General features: G+C 36.9%; 4 protein-coding genes, 1 long non-coding RNA gene and 1 pseudogene across 6 annotated transcripts in view; 5 read left to right on the forward strand and 1 right to left on the reverse strand.

Annotated features, from left to right (window-relative positions):
• LOC107714859 (U2 snRNP-associated SURP motif-containing protein-like) overlaps positions 1 to 8,342 on the forward strand; it is an 11,442-nt gene extending 3,100 nt beyond the window's left edge. Inside the window, exons 5-26 of one of the 2 annotated variants that reach the window (XM_016520851.1) lie at positions 213 to 280; positions 368 to 456; positions 656 to 691; positions 811 to 893; positions 987 to 1,152; positions 1,681 to 1,892; positions 2,483 to 2,526; positions 4,185 to 4,289; positions 4,680 to 4,746; positions 4,835 to 5,007; positions 5,133 to 5,295; positions 5,385 to 5,464; positions 5,552 to 5,639; positions 5,721 to 5,858; positions 5,970 to 6,150; positions 6,356 to 6,430; positions 6,543 to 6,606; positions 6,867 to 7,023; positions 7,116 to 7,226; positions 7,299 to 7,420; positions 7,524 to 7,691; positions 7,835 to 8,342. In XM_016520851.1, the coding sequence (XP_016376337.1) occupies positions 213 to 280; positions 368 to 456; positions 656 to 691; positions 811 to 893; positions 987 to 1,152; positions 1,681 to 1,892; positions 2,483 to 2,526; positions 4,185 to 4,289; positions 4,680 to 4,746; positions 4,835 to 5,007; positions 5,133 to 5,295; positions 5,385 to 5,464; positions 5,552 to 5,639; positions 5,721 to 5,858; positions 5,970 to 6,150; positions 6,356 to 6,430; positions 6,543 to 6,606; positions 6,867 to 7,023; positions 7,116 to 7,226; positions 7,299 to 7,420; positions 7,524 to 7,691; positions 7,835 to 7,973 (2,529 nt within the window). In that variant the 3' untranslated portion in view covers positions 7,974 to 8,342. The remainder of the gene's footprint in view (positions 1 to 212; positions 281 to 367; positions 457 to 655; positions 692 to 810; positions 894 to 986; positions 1,153 to 1,680; positions 1,893 to 2,482; positions 2,527 to 4,184; positions 4,290 to 4,679; positions 4,747 to 4,834; positions 5,008 to 5,132; positions 5,296 to 5,384; positions 5,465 to 5,551; positions 5,640 to 5,720; positions 5,859 to 5,969; positions 6,151 to 6,355; positions 6,431 to 6,542; positions 6,607 to 6,866; positions 7,024 to 7,115; positions 7,227 to 7,298; positions 7,421 to 7,523; positions 7,692 to 7,834) is intronic. The other variant, XM_016520852.1, reaches the window with a different exon arrangement.
• A 358-nt stretch (positions 8,343 to 8,700) lies between these two features.
• LOC107714860 (transmembrane protein 59-like) lies at positions 8,701 to 11,835 on the forward strand. Its single transcript, XM_016520853.1, has 8 exons — positions 8,701 to 8,944; positions 9,130 to 9,235; positions 9,320 to 9,414; positions 9,535 to 9,687; positions 9,813 to 9,885; positions 10,733 to 10,865; positions 10,963 to 11,080; positions 11,183 to 11,835. The coding sequence occupies exons 1-8, from the start codon at positions 8,789 to 8,791 to the stop codon at positions 11,336 to 11,338; spliced, it is 990 nt and encodes a 329-aa protein (XP_016376339.1). The 5' UTR covers positions 8,701 to 8,788; the 3' UTR covers positions 11,339 to 11,835.
• A 597-nt stretch (positions 11,836 to 12,432) lies between these two features.
• On the reverse strand, positions 12,433 to 15,008 carry LOC107714861 (leucine-rich repeat-containing protein 42-like; annotated as a pseudogene).
• Positions 15,009 to 16,087: 1,079 nt separating this feature from the next.
• LOC107714863 (uncharacterized) lies at positions 16,088 to 17,295 on the forward strand. Its single transcript, XR_001637039.1, has 4 exons — positions 16,088 to 16,376; positions 16,768 to 16,817; positions 16,996 to 17,135; positions 17,223 to 17,295. It is a non-coding gene; the product is annotated as an uncharacterized LOC107714863 (long non-coding RNA).
• Positions 17,296 to 19,650: 2,355 nt separating this feature from the next.
• Positions 19,651 to 23,357, forward strand: LOC107714864 (protein YIPF1-like). Its single transcript, XM_016520854.1, has 8 exons — positions 19,651 to 19,721; positions 19,900 to 20,039; positions 20,127 to 20,207; positions 20,464 to 20,551; positions 20,827 to 20,943; positions 21,214 to 21,380; positions 21,554 to 21,736; positions 22,624 to 23,357. Exons 1-8 carry the CDS (start codon positions 19,688 to 19,690, stop codon positions 22,714 to 22,716), a joined length of 903 nt encoding a protein of 300 aa, XP_016376340.1. The 5' UTR covers positions 19,651 to 19,687; the 3' UTR covers positions 22,717 to 23,357.
• Positions 23,358 to 24,034: 677 nt separating this feature from the next.
• Positions 24,035 to 25,098, forward strand: LOC107714832 (uncharacterized). The gene is made up of 2 exons (XM_016520797.1): positions 24,035 to 24,191; positions 24,303 to 25,098. The coding sequence occupies exon 2, from the start codon at positions 24,314 to 24,316 to the stop codon at positions 25,061 to 25,063; it is 750 nt and encodes a 249-aa protein (XP_016376283.1). The 5' UTR covers positions 24,035 to 24,191; positions 24,303 to 24,313; the 3' UTR covers positions 25,064 to 25,098.
• Positions 25,099 to 25,110: the final 12 nt, after the last annotated feature.

Below are 25,110 nucleotides of genomic sequence, written 5' to 3' on the forward strand. Positions count from 1 at the left end.
CAACACCCGCTGAGTGGCATTAAACAGCTTGAAAGATCAAAGACAATTTTTAATATAACTCTGACTGGATTCGTCTGAAAGAAGAAAGTCATATACACCTAGGATGACTTGAGGGTGAGTAATTTATGGGCTAATTTTCATTTTTGGGTGAACTAACCCTTTAAAGCATCTATGTTGTCATATAACCCATTTTTTTCTTTTATATTACCTAGGCATCAAAGAAGGCAGACAAAGAAAAGAAAAAGAGCAACCTTGAACTCTTCAAAGAAGAACTGAAACAGTAGGTGTTCTTGAAATTATTATTCAATAAATGGCAGCACCTTTAAAATGATCATTTGAAGTTTAACCCTCTGTTGTTGTTTTTTAGGATACAGGAGGAGCGCGATGAACGGCACCGGTTGAAGGGCCGAGTCAGTCGTTTTGAGCCTCTTCCCACAACGGAAGGAAGGCGATCCTGTAAGTTCTTTATTCAAGGATTATTATTATTTATTTTTTTTAAATCTCACCAAAGCAGTCTGTTTCCCCCTACGTTCACTCATGGACCCAGTGAAGTTTGTGCCCCTCCCACATGTCTTGGCCACTGCCACAATTCAGCAGCGTATACGCTTTTTAATTTCAGGAAACAAAATTCACACTGCTTTTCTTCTGCTTTTAGCGGATGGTTCTTCACGAAGAAACCGTCCGTCCAGTGGTAATTTTGTTTTATATACTGTGTAATGCAATGACCATTTTACTGTTTATGTATCCCATCATGGAAGAAGAGATGGTAAAACGTCACTTGTTATTCAGAGCTATTATTTTGCTTTTCAGTCTTGGATGATTCTGCTCCTGGCTCACACGATGTTGGAGATCCGACAACTACAAATCTCTATTTGGGCAACATAAATCCTCAGGTAATTGGTCTTTCTTTTTTCCTGATAATTGTTGTTAGGTAACGTCTGAAACCCAGAGTTTCCCATGCTAAAACATACTCTCTCATGCTCCAGATGAATGAGGAGATGCTCTGTCAGGAATTCGGTCGCTATGGTCCATTAGCCAGTGTGAAAATTATGTGGCCCAGGACTGATGAGGAAAGGGCCAGGGAAAGGAACTGTGGTTTTGTAGCCTTCATGACGAGGAGAGATGCTGAACGTGCTCTTAAACATTTAAATGGTAAATATATTTATTGTTTAAATCTAGTGGTTGACTGATGTAATGCAGTAAATCAACCGATAATCTGCATTTTTTTTATTTATCACATAAGTTTATCTTTTGGGGTGAGATATGTCGGAAGCTGGAATTCTGTGTTTATACTACTATTTTTCGTATTCATGTTTATTGACTTCTTTATTTGTGAAAAATACAATAATAAGGTTACAGAATCAAGAAGTTGCTATCTAAAATATAAATCTGTTTGTTTTACAGATTTTTTTTCTTAGTTCAGTTTTTTTTCAATATTTATGCATATCAGTTTTTTACAGTTGTTTTTAGGAAATATTTAATAAAGCAAATATTAAATATAAATGTATTTGCAGGAATTATGCCAGTTTTTCTTACTGCCTAATAAAATAGTGTGTTAACATATAGGTCTATATCAGCTTTATTTCGGCCATTGGACATCCTGCTTTCTAAGATATTGTTAAAAAAAAATCGCTTTCCCATAAAACCAATGAATAATTTGCCGAATGCTGTCCATTTCAGGCAAAATGATAATGAATTTTGAAATGAAACTGGGATGGGGCAAAGGTGTACCAATTCCTCCTCACCCCATATACATTCCGCCTTCAATGATGGAGCACACCCTCCCGCCTCCACCCTCTGGACTGCCCTTCAATGCCCAGCCCAAAGAGAGGCTGAAGAACCCCACTGCTCCTATGCCTCCCCCTCCGAAGTGCAAAGAGGAGTTTGAGAAGGTAACTTGGCATACGTGGGACAAGATTTTGGTTAGCATGGTCATAAAAGTAGTTAGGAGAAATAACGTGTTTATATATTTAAATATGTATTTAATTTTTTTTGTGTGAGAGAGGTGCAGACCTTTTTCGGCTTTATCTTCTTTGTGGAAAAAACTTTTGCCCTTAGAATCTTGCTATTTTACTAAATTAGCATTTATTAAATTAGCCATTTTTATAAATAAATCAGTCATGTTAATTACATGTGTACCATGCTGATTGTACCGGTAAGTGTTTTGGAGTGTAGATTATCCGTTGCACAAGACATTTTATAGGTTTTGGCTGCAAGTTAGGATGAAACTATACTTTTTTGATATTGCTTGTTTGAAAGTAATGTAAAGAGATTTTTAAAAAATATGTATTATGGATGCAGATGATATATGATTTCAACTGCTCTTTCTTTAAGGAATGTGTTCAGTCAAGTTTTAAAACTGACACAGTAGAACACGTTTGTTGTTGTAGGAGTATATGTTGCATTTAGTGTTATGCCTGTTTCTTTTTAACAATACTCACATATATTCTATGTTTATTATCTGATGTGACTTCATATCCAGACTCTGTCGCAAGCCATAGTCAAAGTGGTTATCCCAACAGAAAGGTACATGTTTTTATTTTTTTCCAAATTCTTATGAAATGTAGAGAACTTATCCCATCTCTGTAGTTTGAAAGATTGGCCATATCCATGCTACCAGAGGCTGGTTTGAGTGAGCAATAGTTGAGGCCTTGCATGAAATTAAGGAGCAGCTACAAACAATACAAGGCACACACATGCATTGCATTTCCCTATAAAGGGTTTGCATCATACTGCTCGGATAGAAAAGCTCATATCAGTAGAGAGAGTTCTGTGGATTTTATCGTTTCTGTTGATATACACTACCATTCAAAAGTGTGGGTCAGTAAGATTTTTTTTTAAAGATATTAATACATTTATTCAGCAAGGGTTCATTATATTGATCAAAAATGGCAGTAAAGGCAAGTTGCAAAGATTTCGATTTCTATTTTCTATACTTTTTTTTTTTTTTCAAAGAATTCTGAAGAAAATATCAGCTTTCACAAAAATATTAAGCATGACAACTGTTTTCAACATTGATAATAATAAGAAATGTTTATTGAACACCAAATCAGCATTTTAGAATATTTCTGAAAGATCATGTGACACTGAAGACTGGAGTAATGGCTGCTGAAATTTCAGTTTTGCCATCACAGAAATTACATTTAAAAAAATGTGTTAAAACAGAAAAGAGTTATTTTCATTTGTAGTGATATTTCACTATCACTGTTTTTACTGTATTTTTAATCAAATACTGGGAGCATAAGAGACTTCTTTTAAAAACATCAACTTCAGGCAGTAGTGTACATTATGATTTAATTCTGTCTGGTGTTTGTAGGCCGTCTTTTTGGACAGAATTATTCTAGATGTCAGTGTTTCCACTAGTTTGGGTGTTTTTGAGAGAATTGTTCAGATTTCATCAGACTACATCAGATTTGATTCATTACAGTACTAATTTAGCAACTAAAACACTACACAACACACATTCACCTAGTGTCAGTTTTACAAAAACCAGCCCTCTGGCTATTGCTCACTTCAACTGCCCCAGTAGCATGGCACAAAAGCGACACCCAATCCCCATAGTCTCAGTGACCTTTGACATTGGCCTTGGTGAGCAGCACAAGTTGAACTGTCTGCAGCAGCGAGGGACCAGAAAAGCGTCACAGGATGGATTGGGGAAAGTATACAGAATGATTGCCTGACATTGGTATGATCGGCTCCAATACTTGTGATTTGTGTTTCAGTACATTTGAAAAACATCATCTGTTGATTTTTATCGGCCACTTCACGAGCCAGTCAGGAAGCCAATTGTTGTTCCTATCCCTTAACTGACTCTAGAAGTGCTTACATGATTTTGTCCCTCTCCATCCACACTTGTCTATTGTCAAAAAGCAAGAAAGATCACTGTTACTTGGCCTCAAATTTACTATCTCAGTAGCACGTCCAATTATAAGTTACAAGGGCAGAATGCTATGGCTGAGACTCAGATGTAGATGTAGAGAGGATTTAAATATTTTGATTGTTATAGCTGTCACACTGCCAGTGAGTTTTAAATCTTAAAAGCTCAAACATGTTTATTGACTCATGGATAGTAAGTGCAAGGATGTTGCATTTCATCAGATGTCATATTGTAGCAGTAGCAGTTGTTTAGGTGTGGCTGGTGATGGCGCTGAATCTGTTTCGCTTTAACTGTGTTTTTCTCGTAGGAATTTGCTCTCTCTCATCCATCGAATGATCGAGTTTGTTGTGCGTGAGGGTCCAATGTTTGAAGCCATGATCATGAACCGAGAGATCAACAATCCGCTCTACAGGTGAGCGCATTTTTATCTCTTTCTTTTAACTCCAGTGGTTTAAAGTAGGTATGAAATAAAAATTCACCCAATCTGTTTTCTATATGCATGTTTAAAAAGAATTCTTCAATCATGTAGTCATCTTAAACCCACCCCCTTTCAACTGCAATCTCCCATTAAGAACTCCCTCCATCCAATCAACAGTGAATAGAACCAAGTCCCATTTTTTCAATGTTTCACTAAAATGTACGTCACAATATAAAAGATCTCTCGCTTCTTCTGTTTCATCGCGACTTTAAGGTTCTGACATTGTCTCAAGTGATTTAAGTCATGCGGAAGTGATTTTTACAATTCAATTGTATTCTGAGAATGTCCTTAAATCAAACATGTTTTTTTGTTTGAATTCAACAGGTTTTTATTTGAAAATCAAGGTCCTGCTCATGTTTATTACCGGTGGAAGTTATACACCATATTACAGGTTAGTCTTACTTATTTTTGTTCTTTTGGCAGAAACGTATTGAAATGTGTTCAGATGTAAAATAAAAATAAAAAAACTCCACTCACAGGGTGAATCTCCAACAAAATGGAAAACGGAAGACTTCAAAATTTTTAAGAACGGATCTATCTGGCGACCGCCACCTCTTAACCCGTATTTACATGGCACTCCTGAAGACGAGGAGCATGATGATGATGATGAAGAAGATGAAGAAAGCAGCAAGAAGGGCTCCTTGAAAGACGAGTATGTCTACGTATCAAAATCTGGAGTTTATGGAGATATTCAATTCTTCTAGAATGGAGCTGCTAGGCTTTTGGCTATAGGCAAAATGGTTGGTTATGTGAACTTAATATTCTCCTCTTCTGCAGTGAGAGGGATAAATTAGAGGAGTTACTCCGAAGTCTCACACCAAGGAAAAGCGACATAGCTGGCGCCATGTTTTTCTGCCTCGCGCGTGCTGATGCGGCCGAAGAGATTGTGGAATGCATTGCTGAGTCTCTGTCCATACTTAAAACACCTCTGCCAAAGAAGGTCACTCTTACACAGCAGAATTACGATTAACAAAGGATTTTGGATGTCTCATCACTTTTGTTTACATGTGCATTTCCGCCCTCCCTCAGATTGCAAGGTTATATTTGGTGTCAGATGTGCTGTATAACTCGTCTGCAAAAGTTGCTAATGCCTCCTATTACAGAAAATTGTAAGTCTCACAATTATTTTGAGTGCACAATCAAGGTATTCTTGTTTGTCTGTTTATTCAGTCTGTTTTGCTTTTATTATTTTACAGCTTTGAAACAAAACTCTGCCAGATATTTTCTGACCTAAATGCCACCTATAACACAATACAGGGCCATTTACAATCAGAGAATTTCAAGGTGCGCCATCTTGCTCTTTTAACACAATTGTTTTCTGACTTTAAGATTTGAATTGATGTTTTTCTATTTTGGTCCTCACAGCAACGAGTAATGTCCTGTTTCCGTGCGTGGGAAGACTGGGCAGTGTATCCCGATCCATTCCTGATTAAGCTTCAGAACATCTTCCTGGGACTCGTCAGTCTCGATTCTGAAAAGGACACTCCAGACCTGCTGCCGGAGGTTAGCTTTGTAGAGACTGACTGATTGAGTTATGATTCATAGATTTTCAGTGGTCAAGTGTGAGTTGAGTCACAGTTCAGCTGAACATGAAAATTATTGCATTTTTCTTAGCAACCAGAAAGGTCGGAGGACATTGATGGTGCTCCTATAGTGGAGGAGGAGCTGGATGGTGCTCCTTTTGATGATGTTGACGGCATGCCCATAGATGGAGCGCCAATTGATGGTGCACCACTTGATGACCTGGATGGTATGCCCATCAAGGGAACAGATGATGATCTGGATGGTGTTCCTTGTAAGAATGCTGATTTTTATTTATTTATTTTTTTTAACCTTCATACATTCAACTCCCATTTAGTATCCTGCTTGGTACATTTAGCCCATCACTCTATTTAAAGATCAAAAAGAATATAGTTTACAATTACATTACTGTTGCTGAATGTCATGGCATATGTTCTAAAATAAATGTTGTTCAATGCCTTTTTTTTCTTTTTTTTTAGTGGATCAAAAACCAGGCTTTAAGGTAGCCCCATCAAAATGGGAGGAAGTGGATGGTACTGCTTTGGAGGCTCAAGGTTAGTCCAGATGACATTTAAGACATTGTCTAAACCTTAGCTTCTTCCTTGTATACGCATCATAAAATTTTGACAATTTTGAAATCACATCATGATTTTTCTCTGTTTTTAGCTGTAACCACATCAAAATGGGAAATCTTTGATCTGCCAGACGAATCTGAGAAAAGTAAAACAAGGTCAGTTTTACTAGTTCTACTAGGTTTGGAAATCTCATGGAAAGGTCATTGGAATGTCTTGGTAATTTTCATAGTGATAAGTTGTTCTAGCTCTAGCTTAGCTCTAAAATAATTCATTGGCCAGAAATTGCTTGTGTGAGTGCATTCTTTAAAACGATTTCTGAAATTTCTTAAATAGGTGTGGGAACCGTAATTGTTGGTTTTTGCAGGTTGAAATCCATTTGTCATGTTTTGATCGCATTTTCACATTCTTGTCATAGTGCAACACGTGAAACTGAGAGTAAAGACTCTCTCAAGAGCTCCAGCGCTGCAGACCAGCAGTCCTATAGTAATCCTGTTAGAGAAGAATATGATTCAAAATCTGCCAAGTTTTCTGAGATGAGCGAAGAGAAACGTGCCAAACTACGAGAAATCGAGGTATACCTAAATGCAAAATGTACTAAATTCTTCACATGCTTGAAAGCTGTTTAGAGATCTCAGTAATTTATTAATTTTTTTGTCTGTTGTAGCTTAAAGTCATGAAGTTTCAAGATGAGCTTGAATCTGGAAAACGACCCAAAAAATCTGGACCGAGTATTCAAGAACAAGTAGAGCTTTACCGGGACAAGTTACTACAGCGGGTTAGTATGAAATTTTGTTTGTTTTTGCCATTTCTTTAGTGTTACTATTCTGATAGAAACTACATTTTTCAGGAGAAGGAGAAAGAGACCGAGAAAGACAAAGAGAAAGAAAAAGAGAGAAAAGACAAAGATAAATCTGATGTGTCTCACAAAGAGAAGGACAAAGATGACTCCACACCGGTCAGAAAAGAAAAGTAAGATACCTCAACATTTCTTCAGGATTTAAGAAATGGAGATATTTTTGAATACATTTGTTTTGTGTTTGGCTGTCTTTAAACAATTGTATTTCCTCCCCAGAAAACGGAGGCATAGTCCCTCCCCCAGTCCCACCCGAAGTAGCAGCAGCAGGCGCGGCAGGTCGCCCTCACCACGATCAGAGCGCTCCGATAGATCCTATACAAAAGACAGCTCTCGACTGTCTTATAAAGACTCTCCAAGAGACATCAACCGCAAGTCATCTAAAAGGTAAACTAACAGTATCATCTCTTAATCTTCATTGTCACAGTTAAAAACTCAATCCTGTGGCTTGCTTTTCTTGTCTTTGTCTTTCAGTACATGCATGTTTATGGAAGCTTAAAGTAATAATGTCGTCATAAAATGTATTTTAGGTCTCCTTCACCCCCAAGAACACCTAAGAGGTCACGGCGGTCCAGATCCAGAACGCCCAAAAAATCCTCAAAGAAATCCAGATCTCGGTCACGATCGCCTCACCGTTCTCACAAGAAATCCAAAAAAAGTAAACACTGAGACTTCTGGCTATTATGAGAAGATGCCTGGGTTGTCTTTTGTGCCTCAAATTTGTCCTGTAAATCAGTGTGAAGGACATTCCCTCTTTCACCCCTCCTTTTGAAGCTCATTCACATTGGCGCAAGAACAGTGTTCAAGGGTCATCTATAGGGTGTTTTATAATGTCATTTAGGAGCTTCCTTTGTTCAAAGTGTCCGAAAAGAAGATAACTGCAGTGGCTGGGGCAGTCCTCCATCAACACGAAAACTATTGTCTTATCTTTTTTTTTTTTTCATTGTTTTTAGATCCCTTGAAACTGACTTAAATTAAACTAGTGTAAGTTTCAGTTGTATAGATGTTTGCTTTCCAATAAAGACAATTTATGTGACTTCTCTCTGAAATGTTCTAGTTTTTGTGCATGCATACATCCCAAATAAACATTTTAAACTTAGTGTTTCAAAATAGCGAAATAATTTTAAGATATTTTATAAATGGTTCATTCTAAGCCAGGGGTTTTCAATATTATAAATGCCATGGACCCCCCAAATATGATCATCCTTGTGCCCCAGTACTATAGTATTAGATGTATTAGTTAATTCGGTTTGTTTATTTTGTGAATCCATTTTTTATAATATACAATTTTATTTAGTTTAATCTTATTTTTTACGTTTTTTTCCCCTAAACATTTCCACGGACCCCAGTCTGAAGACTCCTTTACTTGTGCAGCGTCTTCACGGCGCTTGCGCAGTGTAGGAAGTGTGTACACGTCAATCTGACGACATTTCCGCAAGTACACAAGGAAGAATCGTTTAGCCGATGTTTGGTAATCCTCAAAAATGAGTGCGATAAAGTCCTGCGGGATTTTGATCAGTTTTTGCTGCATACTTACGAGCACATATGCATCCTCCGACGTCTTCGATGGTGTACTGGGAAACACGGCGTCTTGTCATAATACATGTCAGATGACTTACAGTTTGCACACTTATCCACGGGTGAGTGCGAGACATTCAATCAGTTACGGCTTGTTTACTAACAAAGAAACGATATTGAGATTTTTAGCCAGTCGTTATTTTTGTTTTATTAGCTTGAGCTTGTGCATTGCAAAGTTCGAGCAATAACAATGAGGAAAGTGGAATTAGACGCTTTTTCTTTATTTGGCCTGTTTGTTTTGTGATAGGAGGAGGCGCTGTACGCCTGTCAGAGAGGATGTCGTCTCTTCTCCATCTGTCAGTTTGTGGGAGACAGCAAGGATCTCAACGAAACCAAAGCTGAATGCGAGTCAGGTAATATTAAAGCATTCGCTTATCTCTGTGTTGATAACAGTGTGTTTGTTATGCAACCTGTTGAATGTGTTTGAATTCCTGCAGCCTGTCGTGAAGCCTACACCCAGTCAGATGAGCAGTACGCATGCAATCTAGGATGCCAGAGTCAACAGCCATTTGCAGAGCAAAGAGTGGAGCAGGTGTGAAAAACATTTGAATAATTGCTTTACATGTTTCTAGTCTTTCGATCATAAATTCTGCTTGAATTTCACCAGTGTGCTCTTTGAAATCATTTGTTGTTAATTTGTTTTGGTGGGAAGTTGTTGATGATGATGCCCAGAATCCATCTCCTGTACCCGCTGACTTTGGTGAGGGGTTTCTGGGAAGACATGATGAGCCAAGCTCACAGCTTCATCGCCTCATCCTGGACATTTTACCTCCAGGCAGATGATGGCAAAGTGGTCATTTTCCAGGTAATGTGATGATAATGTATTTTGGCCCTTTATAGTAAAACTTTGGGCACCCCTGGTGCAAAGTAAGAAGGAATGCTTATTTCTAAGTGTCAGTGATCAGGATTTTGTCTTTCTCTCATTTGTAGTCTGAGCCGCAAATTCAGTTTATTCCTCAGTTTGAATACCAGAGAGACGAGACTGAGGAGTCACAGAGCACTAGTGAGCACTTCACATAACACACAGAATGTTTTCCTCTATGATTATTAAACAAGATTTGGAAAGTGTCACACTTTATGACTGTTTTACATGTTTTCAGCCTTTAATAATCATAATATCATATGTTAAAGTGGCAGCGTAATGGAAGTAGCAGCAGATCTTCTGCATTGGGATGTACAACCAAGTGAAATGGATTTTTATGGAAAAGAAAAATGTAGGGCTGGGAATTGGTTCTGTCCGTCGGTTGTTGATTGGATGGAGGTGAATCTGAATGCAAAATTAAGGTTGATTCTAAGAAAGGTGTGGGATTTAAGCGATTTATTAATGATTGGAGAATCCGGCATATGTCACCGAGAGAAGATTCAGGAATATTTCACCGGAAGATAGTTAGGACATTTTGGTTAAAAATTATAAGCTCAAAAAAAATAAAAATAAAATAAAACATGCATGGATGAATTGTTAACAATAAGATCAATAACATATGTTAAGAGAAACCTGAAAACTGGTGCATTTCCATTTCATGATCTGTGCCATTAGTATCACCAAGCAGTCTTGTTTTGGCAGCCCAACACAACAGCATTTGCTCAACTAATTGGCCAGGTTTTGGGACAAGACTACCTTTTATTTTGAGAAATGCGTGTTTTGCCGCTGCTAGTGGCACAGAAATTACACACTGTAGTTTTAAGATGTCATGTTATGAAGTTTGTAAATATGTAATAACAGTCATGATTGGCCAGCAAAGGCTGACTTAACCGTGTCACTTTCCACAACAGTTTCTTGGCATCATTCTCTCAACAAAAGTAGTTTCAAGATCTCAACACTAATATCGGACCCCTTGTATTTTTAATAGTTGTAGATCAGGAAATGAAAAGCCCCGTTTATAAAGACTACCCAAGAAGCTTCATTCAGGAGAGAGACAGAGACATGTTCATCGATAGAAGCAACTCTGTGGACGATTACAACCTCTTCAGCTGTCTCTCAAGGTCGGTCACATGTTGATCAGGATCTTGATCTCTAATGATTTGTTGCAGTCTGTTGATCTTGTTGAATATGAAGCATGGTGATCTTGTGTGCCGGTAGGAACCCATGGCTGCCTGGCTGGATCCTGACCACCACTCTGGTTCTGTCTGTCTTGGTTCTGATCTGGATCTGTTGTGCCACAATGTCCACTGCTGTTGAGCAGTATGTCCCTGCTGAGGTAAACCACCTCACATTCACTCAACTTCATGTTTCTTAGCCAATTATTGGCTAGTTGGTTATGTTTAACTAGCTCGTCCACATGTTCTCCTCCTTTCAACAGAAGCTAAGCATATACGGGGATATGGAGTGCATGAAGGAACAGAAACTGACCCCGTATCTACAGTCCTCTCTGGTCATCATCAGATCTCCAGGGGCGGAGGAGCAGGAAGCCGGACCCCTTCCATCAAAGGTCAATCTGGATCAGTCTAACATTTAACCAGTCTAACATCCAGAGAAATTTATAGATATTTTGGTTTTCTCTTTCAAAGTTGTGATTGTTGCTTTGACTATGGGTTTCTTGTTTCTCCTTTTTAAAATTTGAGAAGCGTGGACTGTGGGGAATATATTCTGTTGATGTTTTGGCACTTTAAAGGCATTACCTATCACAATGAAAGCTCTGTAGGATCTCCGTTTTTCTGTTTACTGCCCATTTGTAGAGATGAAGTCTTTTTGTTTCTCTTATTTGTTTTTGAGTGTTCTCGGTGTGATCCATAACCGCTTGTGATTTGAGGTACAACGTGTGTTGCACAATGAAACATTAACTTTTTGATTTATACTTTAGTACAAGATATCTCTGCTGCAGTGGGTGAAAATTTCTTAAACTGCCATATTAGAGACAGTTGTAAAGCCAGTAAAAGGCATTGTAAATGAAGATATTTTGCGATCTCTCAGATTTGTCATCATATTGTTAATAAACAAACCTACTAAAAAGTGTTCTGTCCTCATGTGTTGTTTTTTTATATATTTAAATCGATAAAGATGAAAATCAGATCTGTTGTTGTGCACTGTTTTAGTGTGTATTTTGTCATTTGTTTGGACTAGTCCAACCTGACATGATCTTTGTCTGTGTGGGCATGTCAACACTGACAACAAAGATATAATGTGCTGATAGAAGTGCTGATGTTGGTCGCAAGTTGCCATCTTCTGACCATTTATATAGGCTTCTAAAGACCATGTTTATGAATACCAGATGTAAGAATTGCATATTGTCATATTTTAATATAAATACTTTAGATGTGAAACCCAACAGGACACAACCTCAGGTAAGGAAATTAGGCTACATAGGTCTTTAAAGACAGTTCATTGAATTAGAAATATTGTTATTCTTCTGTATTGTTTGAGAGGAATACATATTTTATATTTAAACCAATAGAAATAATTTGATAATGATTGTTACTTTTCAAACTAAGACAGTCTGATATCCCAACATTAGAGAGAACCCAAACAAAAGGTAAGTCTACCTGAGGCACACGTTTCTGCATTTTGTTGCATCCACGATGACTTGAAAGTCTGGTAGTGTTTGATCCTCAGTCATTTTGAGTCATTTCTGTAACCATTTGGTAGGTGTATGATGCTTGATGTTTTAAAATCTGTTCCAGCCTTAAGTGAATTACTCCATGATTACGTCCATGATTGCCAGCCAGTGTATTTGTTTTTAATTGTGAAGAATCCAAACTAAAAGTATTTCAGTGTCACGCTCCTCACAGAGGAATGCACTGCAAACATGTCACCTGTCTTTGTTGACTCGATAACTATTTAACAGATCTAAGTCCTCTGCAGACAGAGACTGACGCTTAGACAGAGGAGCTGAACTTTGCTCTTCCTATGTTGATAGTCTCCTCTTCTTGCCCTTCTGAACAGCTGCCACTGTTGATGAATGTGTGTTGTGTTCTGCTGTTGAACTCGTGCCACAGAGATCAATCTTATGAAAGTGAATCGCCACAACTTTGTCTTTCTTTGTGGTGTCACTTGTCCCAGACCATGAGTTTAATGTCTCTCGGACAAACTTTTCTCTTCCATCTAAAAAACAAAACGGGAATAATCAAAATTACAACAATAAAAAATAGCAGTAATATAATATTTTGTGATAAATTGAATAAACTCACAGAAACGGAGAGCATTTGTTCTTGGTTTGTAGTCTTTCTTTGGTCTGAAGCTGTAATTTCCCATTGGTTTATTACCTGATTAATATTTGAATAGTGAGAGAATTTTATACAGAGAGGCCACAGTATAAAACCTTTACAACATCAACATTACCTCTCCATCATGGATACCATAAAATCTTATATGTTACCTGTTCAGCCCAGCCTTCTGTTTTACAATCAGTGTCCAAACTCCTTCAAAGGTGTCTCTGATAAGACCATTCTCATCTTTCTGAAGAATCCTTTCAAAGACACATTCACCTAAAAGAGATTTTTAATATTATACGAGACCTCCATAAAAACTTTAGCAGCCCATACAAAGTTAATGATACCCATTGATGTTACCATTTTAATTGTGTTACCGTCACATTTGTCCCAGATATGTCCAGTTTCTGTAGCGTTTTAAAGCATGTTAGATATCCAAGACCTTTCTCAGTGATGGGATTCTCGGTTAAAAAAATAAACCAAAGTACAAGGGTGTAAATTAGCATAAACAAAACATTCAACATGGTTATGGATAAAAAGCACCTGACCTGAAAGTATTTATGTAATGAGATACACTACTGGTCAAAAGTTTGAGGTCAGTACATTTTTTTTGTTTTTGAAAGAAGTCACTTATGCTCACCAAGGCTGCATTTAATTGATTAAAAAACACAGTAAAATAGTAATATGTAAAATATTTTTATAAATTACAATAACCATTTTCTATTTGAATATATTTTATTCATGTGTTGGAAGAGCAGAATTTTCAGCATCATTACTCCAAGTCTTGAGCCAACAAAAATCAAACTAATATGCTAATTTGGTGCTCAAGAAACATTATTATCCATGTTGAAAACAGTTGTGCTGCTTAATATTTTTGTGAAAACCATGATTTTATTTTTTTCAGGATTCCTTGATAAATAGAAATTTCAAAGGAACAGCATTTATTTTAAAGGGGTCATATGATGCGATTTCAATTTTTCCTTTCTCTTTGGAGTGTTACAAGCTCTTGGTGCATAAAGAAGATCTGTAAAGTTGCAACTGAAATGTTAATTGTTAAACATTATGTTAATAATATACAATGTACAGAATGATGTGTCCATACCTAGCCAGGGCTTCAGAGGTTATGTATTTAAAAACCTCATGATTGTCACCTAATCTACATCCATAGAGGTCCAGGCACTCCAGACTCTGAAACTGTCTGATTTCTTCCAACCTTTCGGATATCAAAAGATACCTGCAAAGACAATAACACTGATGTAAATGCTCTCATTCCTCAATTATACCGGGTAAAATGGCCTACCTAGGCAGCATTTAAACGTCTACTTAGGCAGATCACTAGTAGGTTTTGAGAGACAGCCATAAGTTGTGTTTACTTCTCACCTGTTTCTCAAACACAGGGATCTCAGCACTAGCTCTCCATAAACCTCACAGAAGACCTGCTGCAGTGCTCTGGGTGCAGTCTGAGGCTCAGTGAATTTGTGTCTCTCTTCATCGGCCGAGAATAACTTATCAGCCATTTGCTCAGGAAAACCGACCAGTGAGTCCACATGCTCGATATGATCAGCGATGAACTGTAAAGATATGTCAAATAAAGACTTCACCGTGTACCGCAGACTCCCCTCTTTGTTGTAGGTAAATGTGAAGTGGTCTCTTCTGTTTGTGTGGCTCGCGGATGGTAAAGTGTCGGTGCAGAGTTGAAAGGAGAAGTCTCTGGTGAAGAGTCTGTGCTGCGGAGCATCATTCTTGTCTGCATTGACATACCGCAGTTCTCCTTTCTCCCTGACATACACAGCTCCACAGTCCTCACTTACATACATCCTCACCAGCTCTCTACACAAACCAAGCGGTTAGTGTCCGAAATATTCGGGTGTCGTTTGAAAATCAAGGTTATACTGACGGAAATATCGAGAAGTTTGTAAAATGTAGAAAGATTTAAAAATGACGGGCTCTTGGAGTAACATCCCTCTTCTATGTCGAGTTTCACGCACATTCCAAAATAAAAGTCTTCACTGAAATCTTTACACTAAAATGCCCGTACTTTGCAGATAACTGTAGTATTTAAAAAAAAAACTTTTACCTGTGCAATAACTCTTATGTATTTTACTCGTTGTCCCCCATATTTTTATTTCACCATATTAGTTACTTTAATTTTTGTTGTTTTTCATTTTTAAATTGGTCTCAGTGCTTTTATTATTATTTCATTCTAATAATTGTATTTATTTATTTAGCTACCTACCTACCTACTATTTACTGCATATTTGAACCACAAGGTGAAAAACACCAGGTTTAAAAAAAGAGACTTGATTTATTGACAAGTTAAGACTTTTATTTTGCTACCCATCACTATCAGTGCTTATTTCCGCGTTTTCCATTTGCACACCTTCAAAACAACGTTTAAGATCCCGAAACATTCGAGAAGCTTTTACTGTCGAGTTGATTAACACGACGAAAACATTAGAGGTCATGTTTTGCTATAAAAATTGATGTAAAATCGTCTGAGAGACTGCATATTCTTAAAACAACACAATTTGCTACGTTGTAACGGCATTTTTCTGTTTGATGTATGATATCCGCAGACGTCTGAATGTCAACAGGTTGTACAGCCTCATGTTCCCAACATTTTTGTAAAACATCTTTGACTGGATGGGTTTCTACATGCCCCCTCACAGAACACCAGTATGCCATCTTTAGCTTAAGTCTCCGGAGGTCTAAAGGCAACTCCGCCATTTGCCCGTACTTTGCAGATAACTGTAGTATTTAAAAAAAAAAAACTTTTACCTGTGCAATAACTCTTATGTATTTTACTCGTTGTCCCCCATATTTTTATTTCACCATATTAGTTACTTTAATTTTTGTTGTTTTTCATTTTTAAATTGGTCTCAGTGCTTTTATTATTATTTCATTCTAATAATTGTATTTATTTATTTAGCTACCTACCTACCTACTATTTACTGCATATTTGAACCACAAGGTGAAAAACACCAGGTTTAAAAAAAGAGACTTGATTTATTGACAAGTTAAGACTTTTATTTTGCTACCCATCACTATCAGTGCTTATTTCCGCGTTTTCCATTTGCACACCTTCAAAACAACGTTTAAGATCCCGAAACATTCGAGAAGCTTTTACTGTCGAGTTGATTAACACGACGAAAACATTAGAGGTCATGTTTTGCTATAAAAATTGATGTAAAATCGTCTGAGAGACTGCATATTCTTAAAACAACACAATTTGCTACGTTGTAACGGCATTTTTCTGTTTGATGTATGATATCCGCAGACGTCTGAATGTCAACAGGTTGTACAGCGTCACTCCTGCTATACATGGGATCAGACACTTCAGTTGATGTGGTAGGTCAGCCATGGTTGGTTAAACCTAATGCTTAAAAGGATAGTTCACCCAATAACTAAACTTTTGTCATCATTTACTCAACCATTACTTTCTTCAGTGGAACTCAAAAGAAACTGTTAGGATGATTGACAGCCTCAGTCATTTTTCACATTCATTGTATGGGAGGAAGATACAGTAAATCTGAATGGTGACTGAATCTATCAATCCCCCACATTCTGCCTAATATATCTTTCTGTGTTTCACACAAGAAAGCAAGTCATACAAATTTGGAACAACATGATTAGTGATTTTAATTTTTGGGTGAACTATACCTTTAACAACCTACAATATCAATAGCTTTAACTAAAGCTTGTCTACTTATCTGTCTTCTGTTGATGCCTTCATTCACAGAACACATAGATCTGTGATGGCCAATACTGATTTTCATTTGCAGTTTCAAGGTGAGTCCTCTCAAATTTAACAACTAGTCATAAAAAAAGTCATAGTGGTTTCGAATGACATGTTGGTAATTTTTTTTTTTACTTTCTATTTTTAAACAACTGTTCCTTTCAATAATAAAAAAAAATATTGTGGAATCTGCTTTTTGCTCTTTGAAAAAAAAAAAATCTGTTGTGGTAGAATTTGAAGATGGTCAAGGATTCACAGAAAATAATCAAGGTGCCACAACAGTGACCATCGATGACCCCATCAAATCTCGAAAACAACGAAAAGCTACTGGAACTGCTTTTGAAGAAGAGGACAGTGATGACAAAACTGAGGTCAGTGGGACACGATCACGATAATCTGAGATCTTCATTTCTTCAAAAGGAGCATTGATTCAACATACATGTTCCTTTGCCAAGCAGCTTCTGTCGGGTCAAAAAAAGAGTGTGCCCTTCTGGACGTTTGAGTACTACCAAACATTATTTGACGTGGACAATGTCGAGTTTCACGCACATTCCAAAATAAAAGTCTTCACTGAAATCTTTACACTAAAATGCCCGTACTTTGCAGATAACTGTAGTATTTAAAAAAAAAACTTTTACCTGTGCAATAACTCTTATGTATTTTACTCGTTGTCCCCCATATTTTTATTTCACCATATTAGTTACTTTAATTTTTGTTGTTTTTCATTTTTAAATTGGTCTCAGTGCTTTTATTATTATTTCATTCTAATAATTGTATTTATTTATTTAGCTACCTACCTACCTACTATTTACTGCATATTTGAACCACAAGGTGAAAAACACCAGGTTTAAAAAAAGAGACTTGATTTATTGACAAGTTAAGACTTTTATTTTGCTACCCATCACTATCAGTGCTTATTTCCGCGTTTTCCATTTGCACACCTTCAAAACAACGTTTAAGATCCCGAAACATTCGAGAAGCTTTTACTGTCGAGTTGATTAACACGACGAAAACATTAGAGGTCATGTTTTGCTATAAAAATTGATGTAAAATCGTCTGAGAGACTGCATATTCTTAAAACAACACAATTTGCTACGTTGTAACGGCATTTTTCTGTTTGATGTATGATATCCGCAGACGTCTGAATGTCAACAGGTTGTACAGCGTCACTCCTGCTATACATGGGATCAGACACTTCAGTTGATGTGGTAGGTCAGCCATGGTTGGTTAAACCTAATGCTTAAAAGGATAGTTCACCCAATAACTAAACTTTTGTCATCATTTACTCAACCATTACTTTCTTCAGTGGAACTCAAAAGAAACTGTTAGGATGATTGACAGCCTCAGTCATTTTTCACATTCATTGCATGGGAGGAAGATACAGTAAATCTGAATGGTGACTGAATCTATCAATCCCCCACATTCTGCCTAATATATCTTTCTGTGTTTCACACAAGAAAGCAAGTCATACAAATTTGGAACAACATGATTAGTGATTTAAATTTTTGGGTAACTATACCTTTAACAACCTACAATATCAATAGCTTTAACTAAAGCTTGTCTACTTATCTGTCTTCTGTTGATGCCTTCATTCACAGAACACATAGATCTGTGATGGCCAATACTGATTTTCATTTGCAGTTTCAAGGTGAGTCCTCTCAAATTTAACAACTAGTCATAAAAAAAGTCATAGTGGTTTCGAATGACATGTTGGTAATTTTTTTTTTTACTTTCTATTTTTAAACAACTGTTCCTTTCAATAATAAAAAAAAATATTGTGGAATCTGCTTTTTGCTCTTTGAAAAAAAAAAAATCTGTTGTGGTAGAATTTGAAGATGGTCAAGGATTCACAGAAAATAATCAAGGTGCCACAACAGTGACCATCGATGACCCCATCAAATCTCGAAAACAACGAAAAGCTACTGGAACTGCTTTTGAAGAAGAGGACAGTGATGACAAAACTGAGGTCAGTGGGACACGATCACGATAATCTGAGATCTTCATTTCTTCAAAAGGAGCATTGATTCAACATACATGTTCCTTTGCCAAGCAGCTTCTGTCGGGTCAAAAAAAGAGTGTGCCCTTCTGGACGTTTGAGTACTACCAAACATTATTTGACGTGGACAGTCATCAGGTCAGTCATCTTTACTGTAGGATTCAGCACTCACACCACAGTGGTTGTTATCATTTCAAAGAGTTAAAAAGCATTCATTGTGTTTTTAAGGGTTTTCTAATCCTTTTTTATAAGTAAGAGATGCATTGCTGCTGTTTTCTCATTTTAGTTGTTTAAATATAGTGCTGCACATGAATGATTGTTTTGTGAAGTGATTGAAAAGACGGCAGCAATATGCTGTCAAGACAAGAAATAACTTCTGTTTGTTCATTTATAGGTAAAGAACAGAATAGTTGGTTCTATTCTGCCTTGGCCTAGGAAAAACTTTGCTGAGGTCTATTCACGGAGTAAACCTGACCTGTATGGTAAGCTAAATTAAACAAAAATTGCTTAGAGCAAAAAACAAGAAGTTTATAGAAGGTTTATATGAATATGTTGTTAGGGCTGCACGATTAATCGAATGCGATTGTCATGCGCATTTTGATAGTAATGCCGGTTCTGTAATCAGCAGGAAATCATCATCACGTGCTTTCAGATGCAAGTCATACAAATTTGGAACAACATGATTAGTGATTTTAATTTTTGGGTGAACTATACCTTTAACAACCTACAATATCAATAGCTTTAAACGGGTCATATGATGCTTTTTTAAAGATCATTATTTTGTGTGTTTGGTGTAACAGAATATGTTGACATGCTTTAATGTTCAAAAAACACATTATTTTTCAAATACTGTACATTATTGTAGGTAGCTTGTCTACTTATCTGTCTTCTGTTGATGCCTTCATTCACAGAACACATAGATCTGTGATGGCCAATACTGATTTTCATTTGCAGTTTCAAGGTGAGTCCTCTCAAATTTAACAACTAGTCATAAAAAAAGTCATAGTGGTTTCGAATGACATGTTGGTAATTTTTTTTTTTACTTTCTATTTTTAAACAACTGTTCCTTTCAATAATAAAAAAAAATATTGTGGAATCTGCTTTTTGCTCTTTGAAAAAAAAAAAATCTGTTGTGGTAGAATTTGAAGATGGTCAAGGATTCACAGAAAATAATCAAGGTGCCACAACAGTGACCATCGATGACCCCATCAAATCTCGAAAACAACGAAAAGCTACTGGAACTGCTTTTGAAGAAGAGGACAGTGATGACAAAACTGAGGTCAGTGGGACACGATCACGATAATCTGAGATCTTCATTTCTTCAAAAGGAGCATTGATTCAACATACATGTTCCTTTGCCAAGCAGCTTCTGTCGGGTCAAAAAAAGAGTGTGCCCTTCTGGACGTTTGAGTACTACCAAACATTATTTGACGTGGACAGTCATCAGGTCAGTCATCTTTACTGTAGGATTCAGCACTCACACCACAGTGGTTGTTATCATTTCAAAGAGTTAAAAAGCATTCATTGTGTTTTTAAGGGTTTTCTAATCCTTTTTTATAAGTAAGAGATGCATTGCTGCTGTTTTCTCATTTTAGTTGTTTAAATATAGTGCTGCACATGAATGATTGTTTTGTGAAGTGATTGAAAAGACGGCAGCAATATGCTGTCAAGACAAGAAATAACTTCTGTTTGTTCATTTATAGGTAAAGAACAGAATAGTTGGTTCTATTCTGCCTTGGCCTAGGAAAAACTTTGCTGAGGTCTATTCACGGAGTAAACCTGACCTGTATGGTAAGCTAAATTAAACAAAAATTGCTTAGAGCAAAAAACAAGAAGTTTATAGAAGGTTTATATGAATATGTTGTTAGGGCTGCACGATTAATCGAATGCGATTGTCATGCGCATTTTGATAGTAATGCCGGTTCTGTAATCAGCAGGAAATCATCATCACGTGCTTTCAGATGGAGCAGAATTTACTACACACAGCCGTAGTTCACTGACAAGTTACGCAAAAAAATCGCAGACTATTTTATTGCGCGATTCTGAAATCGATGTTGTTTTTGTAGGACCTTTCTGGATCTGTGCCACTCTTATTTTTGCCATCGCTATTAGTGGAAACATCTCCAGTTTTCTTGTGAACTACGGTCAGCCAAAGTACAAATATGTGCCAGACTTCAGGAAAGGTTAGAGATATGTTGTTTGAAATAACCTTGAGTTTTTAATGTAACAAAAAAGTAACGAACTTATACATGTGTTTATTGTCACAATTAATAACATTTAATTCATCTTTTAATTCATTAATTTCTTTCAGGGGGAAAAAAAACACCAAACTTTTGAACAGTAGTAGAATGCTGTGAATACCACAAAAAAACAATAACTCTAAATGACCCAAACAAAATAGACCCTCTGGCCTCACCCTAAAAATGACACTAGTTCTCTTGATTGCTTTTCAGTAACTATGGCAGCCACAGCAATATACAGCTATGCATGGTTAGTGCCTTTAGCTCTATGGGGTTTTCTCACCTGGCGAAATAGGAAAATCACAAGCCTGGTGTCCTACTCCTTCATGCAGATAGTCTGTGTCTATGGTTACTCTCTCTCCATCTACATCCCTGCAGTGGTGAGTCATATACAGTCATAATATATGCATTAATATAATGTGCATTTATCTGAGCATAATTACCACATCTGTGTGTGATAAACACATTTGATAGTTTGTTTTCAATCATTCTCTATTATTATTTTGAAGATACAGTTTATTTATCTGTTTGTGTGCATTCGTGTGAAAAACAGATATTGTGGATAATACCAAGTGAAGGGTTGAGGTGGTGCTCCATCGTGGTAGCTTTGTGTCTCTCAGGATCTGTGCTGGTAATGACATTCTGGCCAGCCATCAGGGACGATAAACCAAGGATTTCCATTGCGATTATATCCACCATCGTGATTCTTCACATCCTACTTGCAGTTGGTTGCAAGGTATGTTTTTAAGAATCTTTATACATTATAAATTAATGTGATTCGCATTATCTATTATGAACAGAATACACAATACATATTCAGGATGCACAATATATTGGTAGCATTTGTTACTAGTTATATTACTGAATTAGTTCATCAGTATCAGTCCATTTTTGATATATCAGCCAATATTGGATATTTAATTGTATTGCATGCTCAATTTTCCTTATTTTTACATTTAGATTAGCTTTGCTGGCACCTAATACACACTTATGATTTTTTTTAAATTAATAATATAATAACACACTGTTAAATGTCAAGATCTTTATCAAATCTCAAAATGAATATCAATTTTTCATACTGTACGTTATAATGTTGTTATGCTTAGATTGACTGGTTTAAAATTGAGTATTTTATATTTAATTTATTTAGACAATATAGTATAGAATTTAAACATAATTTCTGGCTTATCTGTATTGTAATATCATTGCATCCCTAACATGTATGCATATGATTATGCACTCATTAAAACAATACAAGCGAAACATATTAGCTGAAACTTTGACTAAAATGCATCTTTTGTTGCAAGAACACTAGATTTTATAACAGTAAAGTTTTGTAACTGAACTAGCAACTCATTGTCAGTATTTCGGCACTGCTTCTTGCAGCATTAAAGGATCAAACAGGTTGGTGTCAAATGTGTTTCCCCAGTGGAGGGGTGTGTTCGTGGAAACACTAGCAGTAGTCAATGACTGGCTTGGAAACATGCCAGTTTGTGAACAGAACCATATCCTTATGGCTATCATGTGCCATCAATTACATTCATTTAATTAGGGAATGCAGTGTTTAGGGGACAAAAGTGCTGTCAGAGTCTGAAAGATTTGTGCCGTCTCTCTTTTTTTCAGACATGTTTCTTCAGTACATATGAGATGGATTCATCAAAGGTTCACAATGAGCCATTGACAGCGACCAACACTTCATCCACAAAGGCAAACTGAATTACAGCCTTGGGTAAACACAGGAGTTCAGTGAGGTGGCACTCTCTCACGTGCTTTGACTGCTGCACTTCTTAATAATGATGAAATGGCATATAAATGCCAGCACTTTTAGATGAGCCAAGTGTCATTTGATTGTAGTTGCTGATGGGAAAATAAGACATTTGCATTTGACGAGATGTTAACATGAGACCAGACTTCCTGTACATAATCTGTGCTCCTCGAGAGACTGTTATTCTTCTGTAATTGCAGCTTCTCCTCTTGCCTTATTAGAGAGAATCAGGTATCTTGATAATGAGATTGTGGGCTGTCTGGATTTCTTCATCTTATAGTCTGTGAAGGTAAAGCCTTTATTTTGGTATGTTTATGATTGTAGGTGAGCAGCGAAACCTCGAGATAAACATCGACAACATGTTTGATGTTTTCTGATTTGAGGTTCAGACACCTGTTACTGTTACAAAGTAGAGGACATGTATATACTGTGTAGCTGTGCTTTAAATATTCATTTGATAATTGAGCTTGAGATGGTTTTCAAAGGGTCACTCTCCTGTTTCTACCACTTTCTGGCAATTACAGTGCCAGCAGAAAAAAGGGATGGGGAAAAAATAAAATATGAGTTGAATTGCACATACACACAGAAACTAATTACATTTTTCAATTTTAATAAAGTTGGAAATCAAAGCTAGACTTTAATGAAATATTTTACAAATTTTCAGTTCTCTGTGGTGGCCATTGTGTTTTTTTAATATTATTTTTACACTATATTTTTGAGAGATCTGTTAATAGATCTGTACCTTTCCTTAAAACCAGATACATGCCTAGAACAGTTCATTGTATTCCAAGATGTCACATTGTAATAAATATTTAGCAGGTCTTTTTTCCCCATTTAAAATTACATGCACACAAATACAGACCTAAATTGTGAGCAGATGCTGAGCGTATAAAGTTTTTTTTTTTTTTTTTTTCCATTTATAATGTCTCAATGATTGATGATGATACTGATAGCCAAGTGGTTTTAAAGCAGATCATAGAATTTCATTCTCAGCATCATCAAGATTCACAAACAAAGGTTATTTTCATAGATTAAATCTATCTTGTCTTTGATGTCAGTATCTGATACAGTGCAAAGTTTCGTATATCTCCGAACACCATCAGCAGTGCACTTTTAACCTTTATTCATCACAGTCATTAGATTAAGTAGATAAAAAATTTTTTTTTTTAAGTTGGCACTGGTGTTATGAAATGGCTCGGCTACATTTTCCAAATTAACAAATAGAAAATTTGTGTCACTTGAAACTGTGCCAATGTGTGGTGTGTCCTAATTAATGGTCATTCTAGCCTTAGCTTAGAGTTACACCGAAGCTGCCTCCCAAACCTATAACCTTTGTGAAGGAATGTCAGCTTCACAAGTCACCGTTTCCCTTTACACAGCGGATCAAAAATAAGAAGGCTTGATTTTTGGATCACTGCATTCACAGGTATCTCCTGCCATTGTTATTTTAATGACCTGCAAATGGAAAAACTATTTAAAGAGGATTTGACCCGACGACCTGTATAACAGAACATGTCTTTTCAATATTGCATTTAAGACTGCAAATGAATGATGGCTGGGAAAGTGGAAAAGGTGTCCAAATACGAAACTTTAAAGCTTTTGGAAAAGTGCCGGAAGGAAAGAGACGATGCTTTGCACCGTGAGAATATGATGAGGGAGAAAATGAGACAATACGAGTCTCGAATGAGATCAACCGAAGCGCTTAAACAGAAATTAAAGCAACTGACTTTGGACAACAAGGAGCTGCGGAAACAAGTGAAGGTCCTGCGGGCTGAAATTGGTTTAGAGGCCAGTCCTAAATTTAACGGTAAAACCACCAAGGATATAATCAACGACCTGCACGAGAAGGAGCGCGAGTGCAATTCACTAGTTGAAAAAGCGGGCAAATTAAGTTTGACGATTGATGAACTGACATCCGAACTGGCCAACACCGTGACCTCGAAGACTCTGCTGGAGGACCAGGTCCAGTCCCTGCAACAGAACCTGAAGGATATGACCAACAACCAGCGGCGTCTTCTGAAGCTCTGGGAGGACAAGAAGGCTCAGCGGGAGCAGCTGTCACTGCCCGCCATACCGCAGAGACCCGGACAAAAGCCGGTGGTGCATAAAGGCGTCCAGACGGAGATGTCTGTCAGTTCAACCCAGATATTACCCACTAACGCTTTTGAGACCAAGACCCGCCGAGAGATTGATAAAAGCAGAACCAGTCTGGAAAGACGCAACATCACTTTAGCAAATGGCACTCATCGAGAGAAAAACGCTTTAATTCAGAATGAAGCGAAAGGAATACACAACTGACAATTATTATTTCACGAATTTTTTTTGTGTCTGTCTACGCCTCTTTA

The sequence above is a fragment of the Sinocyclocheilus rhinocerous genome, unplaced genomic scaffold (genome assembly GCF_001515625.1).
Source record: "Sinocyclocheilus rhinocerous isolate Xijiao unplaced genomic scaffold, SAMN03320098_v1.1 scaffold1350, whole genome shotgun sequence".
NCBI lineage: Eukaryota > Metazoa > Chordata > Actinopteri > Cypriniformes > Cyprinidae > Sinocyclocheilus > Sinocyclocheilus rhinocerous.

Excerpts from the sequence above, each read along its gene's own strand:
- LOC107714860 (XM_016520853.1), top strand. The coding sequence starts at position 8,789 with ATGAGTGCGATAAAGTCCTGCGGGATTTTGATCAGTTTTTGCTGCATA. Across the intron at positions 9,415-9,534 it reads CAGAGCAAAGAGTGGAGCAG|TTGTTGATGATGATGCCCAG; the intron begins GTGTGAAAAACA and ends TTTGGTGGGAAG. Across the intron at positions 9,886-10,732 it reads TGAGGAGTCACAGAGCACTA|TTGTAGATCAGGAAATGAAA; the intron begins GTGAGCACTTCA and ends TATTTTTAATAG.
- LOC107714864 (XM_016520854.1), top strand. The coding sequence starts at position 19,688 with ATGGCCAATACTGATTTTCATTTGCAGTTTCAAG. Across the intron at positions 19,722-19,899 it reads TTTTCATTTGCAGTTTCAAG|AATTTGAAGATGGTCAAGGA; the intron begins GTGAGTCCTCTC and ends CTGTTGTGGTAG. Across the intron at positions 20,040-20,126 it reads ACAGTGATGACAAAACTGAG|CTTCTGTCGGGTCAAAAAAA; the intron begins GTCAGTGGGACA and ends TTTGCCAAGCAG.
- LOC107714832 (XM_016520797.1), top strand. The coding sequence starts at position 24,314 with ATGATGGCTGGGAAAGTGGAAAAGGTGTCCAAATACGAAACTTTAAAG.